This window comes from Aethina tumida, chromosome 3 (assembly GCF_024364675.1).
Source record: "Aethina tumida isolate Nest 87 chromosome 3, icAetTumi1.1, whole genome shotgun sequence".
NCBI lineage: Eukaryota > Metazoa > Arthropoda > Insecta > Coleoptera > Nitidulidae > Aethina > Aethina tumida.
Window position 1 is genome coordinate 13,685,515 of NC_065437.1, and position 6,587 is coordinate 13,692,101.

General features: G+C 33.0%; 3 protein-coding genes across 3 annotated transcripts; 2 read left to right on the top strand and 1 right to left on the bottom strand.

Annotated features, from left to right (window-relative positions):
- The first annotated feature begins 174 nt into the window (after positions 1–174).
- LOC109604399 (argininosuccinate synthase) lies at positions 175–1,726 on the top strand. Its single transcript, XM_020020924.2, has 5 exons — positions 175–364; positions 438–683; positions 740–1,147; positions 1,198–1,438; positions 1,494–1,726. Exons 1-5 carry the CDS (start codon positions 194–196, stop codon positions 1,658–1,660), a joined length of 1,233 nt encoding a protein of 410 aa, XP_019876483.1. The 5' UTR covers positions 175–193; the 3' UTR covers positions 1,661–1,726.
- A 66-nt stretch (positions 1,727–1,792) lies between these two features.
- LOC109604395 (ribonuclease H2 subunit A) lies at positions 1,793–2,923 on the bottom strand. The gene is made up of 3 exons (XM_020020918.2): positions 2,728–2,923; positions 2,164–2,676; positions 1,793–2,111 (listed from the first exon to the last, which is right to left on the bottom strand). The coding sequence occupies exons 1-3, from the start codon at positions 2,897–2,899 to the stop codon at positions 1,843–1,845; spliced, it is 954 nt and encodes a 317-aa protein (XP_019876477.2). The 5' UTR covers positions 2,900–2,923; the 3' UTR covers positions 1,793–1,842.
- Positions 2,924–4,617: 1,694 nt separating this feature from the next.
- Positions 4,618–6,232, top strand: LOC109604397 (40S ribosomal protein S23). Its single transcript, XM_020020922.2, has 4 exons — positions 4,618–4,729; positions 5,077–5,236; positions 5,602–5,800; positions 6,013–6,232. Exons 1-4 carry the CDS (start codon positions 4,726–4,728, stop codon positions 6,079–6,081), a joined length of 432 nt encoding a protein of 143 aa, XP_019876481.1. The 5' UTR covers positions 4,618–4,725; the 3' UTR covers positions 6,082–6,232.
- The last annotated feature ends 355 nt before the right edge of the window (positions 6,233–6,587 follow it).

The following is a 6,587-nucleotide window of genomic DNA, read 5'->3' on the forward strand; positions in this document are numbered from 1 at the left end:
TATTTATATTTGGATTTATGTGGTAAAAAAGTTGCTCAATTAATATTATCGTGCAAACATTATTAAAACAACTATAGAATTGCATAATATTTTCAAGTTATCATCGAAATTATCTCAACTTTTTAACCTTTTGACACTCGGATATTAATATAAAATAGAATCAATTATACTTTTCAAATAATTTGCCTCCAACATGGCTAAAGATAAAGTCGTGCTTGCATATTCCGGCGGATTGGATACCAGCTGCATATTGAAATGGCTCATCAACAAAAATTACGATGTGATCTGTTACATGGCGAATATCGGACAAGATGAAGACTTCGAACAAGCCAGAACCAAAGCACTCAAGATCGGAGCTTCAAAGGTAACCATACGCCCTTTGAATTTCATTTGTTTCTAAAAATTACACTGGTTCAATTATTTTATAAACAACACAGGTGGTGATTGATGACTTGAGGGAAGAGTTCGTGAAGGGATACGTGTGGCCTGCAATACAAGCCGGACTATTATACGAATCTAGATATTTACTGGGTACTTCCTTGGCCAGACCATGCATTTCAGTTGGTTTGGTGAGATGCGTGAAAGAGAACAACGCCCAGTTCATTTCTCACGGAGCCACCGGAAAGGGCAACGACCAAGTGCGCTTTGAACTCTCCTGTTATTCTTTGTGTCCCGAAGTTAAAGCAAGTTTCTTAACATAATTTCCGCTTGTATTTTTCTTATTTATTGATTACTTCAGATTATTGCGCCATGGAGGATGGAAGAATTCACAAGTAAATTCCAGGGAAGAAGTGATTTGTTAAAGTACGCTTCGGAGAACGGTATTCCCGTTTCGGTTACTCCGAAGGCACCGTGGAGTATGGATGCCAATCTGATGCATATTAGTTACGAGTCTGGAATTCTTGAAGACCCGAACAATGAGCCGCCAGCCGACTTGTTCTTGATGACCGTTGATCCGAAGAAAAGTCCCAACACTCCGTACAAATTGACAATTACGTTTGAGAACGGAATTCCAGTTTTACTAAAAGCTCAGGATAACACTGAATACAAAGGTGCTTTGGATATTTTCCTGTTTTTAAATAAAATTGGAGGACAATATGGGGTTGGTAGAATCGATATTGTGGAGAACAGATTCATAGGATTAAAAGTAAGTTTACGGATTTAAAAATTATATTTTTAATTAATATTGTACATTAGTCTAGAGGAGTTTATGAAACACCAGCTGGATATATTTTGCATACTTCCCACACTGATTTGGAGGTTTATGCCCTAGACAAAGAAGTTTATCGGATTAAACAATTATTAAGAGACCGTTTGTCAGATTATGTGTACAATGGATTTTGGTTTTCTCCTGAAGGAGTATACACTAGGAAATGTATAGAATTAGCTGAGGAAAACGTATCTGGCACTGTTAAACTAGAAATATTCAAAGGAAATGGTAATTTTTAAGAGTTTCTTTGAATATAATTTAATTAATTTTTAATTCATTTTAGTGACTATCTTGGGGAGATCTTCTAAAGTCTCCTTGTACAATCAAGATTTGGTTTCAATGGACATTCAATCTGATTTTACTCCAAGTGATGCAACAGGTTTCATAAATATTCAAGCAATTAGACTGAAGGAATATAACAGATTTCTTAATCAAAAGGGAAATTTATAATATATTAAATTTATTATAAAATAAAAATAAAAATATATTCAAAAAATAAATTTGTATTAATAAATATGACTAAACATTTTTGAGAAAATTTGTAGTAGTATTAAATATGATTCTAAAATAAAAAAAAAATGATTTCATCAATAAAACAATTTATTCAAAATAGAATTCAAAACAATATACAATTAAAATTCAACTTTTTTGCTTAAACATCTTTGAGTGAAAAATTCATGGTCTGTCTTAGAGGTGAGTTTGTTAGTCGTCATCTTGAAAAATGAAGTAATAGAAGTAGTATTTGGAGGAGGGGTAGTCTCTTCATCTATTTCCTCCCATTCTACACCATATGCATGATCTTCTAGAATATTGCTAGCTGTTGACCAACTAAACCTCACTAATTGAGGGAAACCAAACACTGGGTCACAATTTTCTGCCAGAAATTTTTTTGTTACAGGATCTACAAAAATATGATTAATTTATATATTTCAAAAAAACATTTTCTGAATTACCTCCTGGATATCCACTACCAAAATCCTTGTGTGTTAGCTGAATGCCTTCCTGAAATTGCCAGACTTGAAGGGCATGATCCCTTGTAACTTTGGCACAAATACTAGCTGCTGACACAATAGGATAAGTGCTATCAGCCTTTTTGGCAACTGTAATTTTCAATTTAGGAAAAATGGACTTCAAATAAGCCTGATATTTTTCCGGTTTTCCGACAGTATCGACAAAAACATGTGAAATATTAACACCACATTCCACGGCACTTCTGATTAATCCAATTGCAGCATCCATCGACACCTGATTTAGGGAATATTTTGACCGACTCAACATACTGTTGCATATTGTGTTTGGTGCGATTACTTCGACGGCCCAACCGATTTTGACCGAGTTGTTGCAGATCCTTTCGAAAATTATGTCGCGTTTTTCCTCGTTCAGCGCCTTGGAATCGGCGCATTCCAATTGTTCGAGCAAAGCGTTTTCGTTCAGGGGGCAAAATGCAGTGCCGTAAACCATCGGGCCTATAATAAAATTACCAAATTATTATTTATCGATCAAAAAACATTTCTAACCTAGAACGGGGCCCCTTCCAGCTTCATCGATGCCGAGGATGCACGGATATTCCTTGCAGATATCGGGAATCTTGGATATGTAAAAAACATTTTCGTTGTTGTTTCTTTCGCTTAAAAAATTGTTCAGCGACGAAAGTGAAGTTATTTCGGTGGTTTCGTGTTCGAGGGCCATTTTTGTTTTGTTGTTTTTATTCAATTCACAGCTTCGCGCGTTTGGGCGCTGATGTCGGGTGCGGCTGATCGGCGCATTAACAGATGTTTTTTACAAACACAAAACACCCAAATATAGGGATCTTCCTCCCGATGCTTCAATTATAGAATGTTTCTACCTAAATGATTCCTGTCTGTTTTTCGATTTTCAAAATTTGTTGAAAACTGTTTGTATCTTGTAACAAGAGCTTCTTCAAGGAGTATTATATTGGAGTAAGTTATATCTTGGAGTAGAATGGCCCTATATATACAGGGTGTCCTTTAATCAATAGGTTATGGTTAAATACTGGGGAATCACCTAACTTATTAATTAGAAGTTTGTGGAGAACAAAACGATATTGGTTTGAAATTTTTATATCAATTATAACTTAATTTGTATTACTTTTCTAATTTATTTTGAACAAAATTTCTCTTCCGGATTCGCCGGAAGTGACATTAATTTCGTTGTTTTCCGTAGAACACCCTGAATAATTTTGGTATTTTAAATTTTACCGTTAATTATTAATTTTTTTTTAATGATCTAATTAAAATGTCTGTAAAACCATAAATTTTTCATTATGGAAAGATAATTTTTGGTAAAGGTTCTGGATTATATGTCTAAATTTAAATGTGAGGATAATGATTTAATTTTGTTTATTTTTATTTTCAACAGCATGTCCTAATAATTTGTTTAAAAAATTATCCTAGAACCCAGTTGTTAAATTCATTCATTGTTTTTATACCTAGAAAAGCACAGGTATTAAATAAAACGATTTATACTTAAATTATACATTTAATTAATCTTCTAAATGTGTATGTGGTGGAATGTTTCTTTATAACTAGAGAAATTAAATTTTGATTATAATTTGTTGTAGATTAAAGGGGGTACACATGCGTACTTTACTTTAAAACAGTTGTAACTATTTTACTTTTTGAAATATGTTAATATTTTATAAAAATATTGTTTGTCCAATATTAAAAATAAATGTATTTTATATGTTAAATATCTCTATGAATGACCATTTTCAAGATATTTTCTTTTAAACTGTATATCATCAATTTATTTTGGGAGTACTGCAATACTGCGAAAAACAAATAGAAACATTGTCAAATCAGTCAGAGAGATATTTAAGATTTAAGATATCCAAGAAGTAAGAAGATTTCAGTGGTTTTAAAGTACGTATCCTCTTTAATCTACAAGACAATAATTAAATTTTAACTTCTATAGTTAATAAAACCCCCAATTTTGCTGAAAACTATTGCTTAATATGGAAATTTGAATAAAGCATGACCCACTAATTGGGAGGTATACTGTTCTATATAAATCAATATATAGTCTTTGTGTAAATTTTCAATTTTTACATATTATTGAATTTAATGAGAAATTATCTTTCAAAAGCTTGTTTTTTATTAGTCTTTAAAAAATCGAAAATAATAACTAATATAAAAATTTGGAAACTAATGTTTTGATTATTATTAACTTTTTAAAAAGTCAAATTTAATTGAATTGTAATATTTTTATGTTATAAATAAATTATTTAATTGTGAGCTGTGAGTCTGTTTTTACATAGAAACATAATGAATTTCACATAGTAAAAAATTAAGATATAAATTTAAAAGTATCAATATGCAAAAAATATAAACATCAAAAACATATGTATAAACATAAACGATGTAAAAACCCGAAACACGATTTAAATTTAACATCTTCCCGCGCTTTGGTTGGCGACCATGCGTGAGAGCTAGAGAGATATTCCGCTTTGTATTGGCAGCTCTAGTTCTTTCCGGTCAACTTTCAGAACCGTCAACATGGGTGAGTGTTTCTTTCCACTCCGTCCTAAAATTTATTTAGTTTAATTCCCCCTGAATTGCAACAAAACGCGTTGAAATTGTGTGACGAACCGAGTCGAGTGTTTTCCCGTATTATTCAAACGTTGTTTAGTGATTTTCGCTATGGAAACGGTTGGTTGGAAAATGTTGTTGTCCGCCATGTACGAATCGTGTCGGTAGACATCGCATTTTAATCCACGTCCATCGCTTCGAACGAACACAATTTCAACCAACGATCAGTACGTACCGTCTTGTTGTCATTATAAATTCAACAGCGATTACGTATTTTTTTGACAAAATGTGTTATTAATTTCGGTTGTTTGCGTATAGGTAAGCCCCGTGGTCTTAAAACAGCCAGAAAACACGTGAACCATCGTCGTGACCAACGTTGGGCCGACAAGGACTACAAAAAAGCCCATCTGGGTACGAGATGGAAGGCGAATCCTTTCGGAGGCGCGTCCCACGCCAAGGGTATCGTCCTCGAAAAAGTGTAAGTGTTATCGATTAGTTAGTGGCGGGGTGCATTGCGAGACCACCGAACAACCAGTGCTGTTTAGGTGTTTTTATTTGTTACAATGCTAGATTAGAGGGGCTCTGAACCATTGGGGGGCCGTTTCGATCGGCCTCACGCTCTGATATGTGCCCTACAACTTTGTCGTTCATGTTTTTTTATTATTATGGGGTTGCGTGTCGCGCAGAATTTCCTCGTGAATGGTTTCATTTGGTCCAATCACAGGAAAATTCTGTGCGGGGCGCCGCCGATTTTCATCGAAATGGTAAGTTACTTGTGAGATTTATTTTGTTGTGAATTTCTTCGTTTGCATTTCGGTATTATTTTGGATTTTGTGTTGACAGTGGCGTTGAAGCCAAACAGCCCAACTCCGCCATTAGGAAGTGTGTGAGAGTGCAATTGATTAAGAACGGCAAAAAAATCACGGCGTTCGTCCCCAGAGATGGTTGCTTGAACCATATTGAAGAAAACGACGAAGTTTTGGTCGCCGGTTTCGGTCGTAAAGGTCATGCTGTTGGTGATATTCCCGGAGTCAGATTTAAGGTATGTTAATTGAGTTTCTCATTACCTATAAAACGCACTTAATGTTTTTGACATTTTAAAATAATTCTCAAAAATATATTAATTGTATATTTTATAAAGAAAGTTTATGCTGACTTTCAAAATATTAGTTATAATGTAAAATATACAATTTATATTATCATAATTTTGAGTTTTTAGTAATATTACTAATATTTATTACTTCATTGTTTCAGGTGGTGAAAGTAGCCAACGTATCTCTCCTAGCGTTGTACAAAGAGAAGAAAGAAAGACCAAGATCATAAGTTATATATTTTGTTATGTACAATTGACTTGGCACTTGTGTTTTAAATAAATGCAGGTTTCAAGTTGAAAACTTTGTTTTATTTTTTTATATGAAAGACATTTCATAAGTATTGTTTTACAGTCATACAATAAAACGTGATAATTTTTGTATCCTTTGTTTGATTCCATTGGAAGTTTGTGAAGAACTTTCTAGTTAAAATTTAACTTTAACTGTGGGCTGAAATTGTTGAATTTAAACTACTTTTTTCAATTGCGTATTTTACCCTCTGTTTTCTGTGAAACTATTTTCCTTGTGTTATTTTAAAAAACTGGTTGAGGAACTTGTATAATATACAGTGTTGATCGTTATTAAAACAACTTTGGAATTTTAAATGTTTTAGCCATAACTCATTTAACGTGAATTCTTAAAATATTAGTATATTATAGTATTAATTTATTACTGTTGTTTTATACACTATAAAACTTGAAATGGGCTGAACATGACTTTAGTGTCTTTAATTTTGAA

Bases quoted from the DNA above. Each gene is read 5' to 3' on its own strand.
- LOC109604399 (XM_020020924.2), top strand. From the start codon at position 194: ATGGCTAAAGATAAAGTCGTGCTTGCATATTCCGGCGGATTGGATACC. The intron at 365-437 runs GTAACCATACGC...TAAACAACACAG, and splicing joins TCAAGATCGGAGCTTCAAAG to GTGGTGATTGATGACTTGAG. The intron at 684-739 runs GCAAGTTTCTTA...TGATTACTTCAG, and splicing joins CTTTGTGTCCCGAAGTTAAA to ATTATTGCGCCATGGAGGAT.
- LOC109604395 (XM_020020918.2), bottom strand. From the start codon at position 2,899: ATGGCCCTCGAACACGAAACCACCGAAATAACTTCACTTTCGTCGCTG. The intron at 2,677-2,727 runs GTTAGAAATGTT...ATTTTATTATAG, and splicing joins TGGAAGGGGCCCCGTTCTAG to GCCCGATGGTTTACGGCACT. The intron at 2,112-2,163 runs GTAATTCAGAAA...ATATTTTTGTAG, and splicing joins TGGTAGTGGATATCCAGGAG to ATCCTGTAACAAAAAAATTT.
- LOC109604397 (XM_020020922.2), top strand. The intron at 5,237-5,601 runs GTAAGTGTTATC...TTGTGTTGACAG, and splicing joins GGTATCGTCCTCGAAAAAGT to TGGCGTTGAAGCCAAACAGC. The intron at 5,801-6,012 runs GTATGTTAATTG...TCATTGTTTCAG, and splicing joins TTCCCGGAGTCAGATTTAAG to GTGGTGAAAGTAGCCAACGT.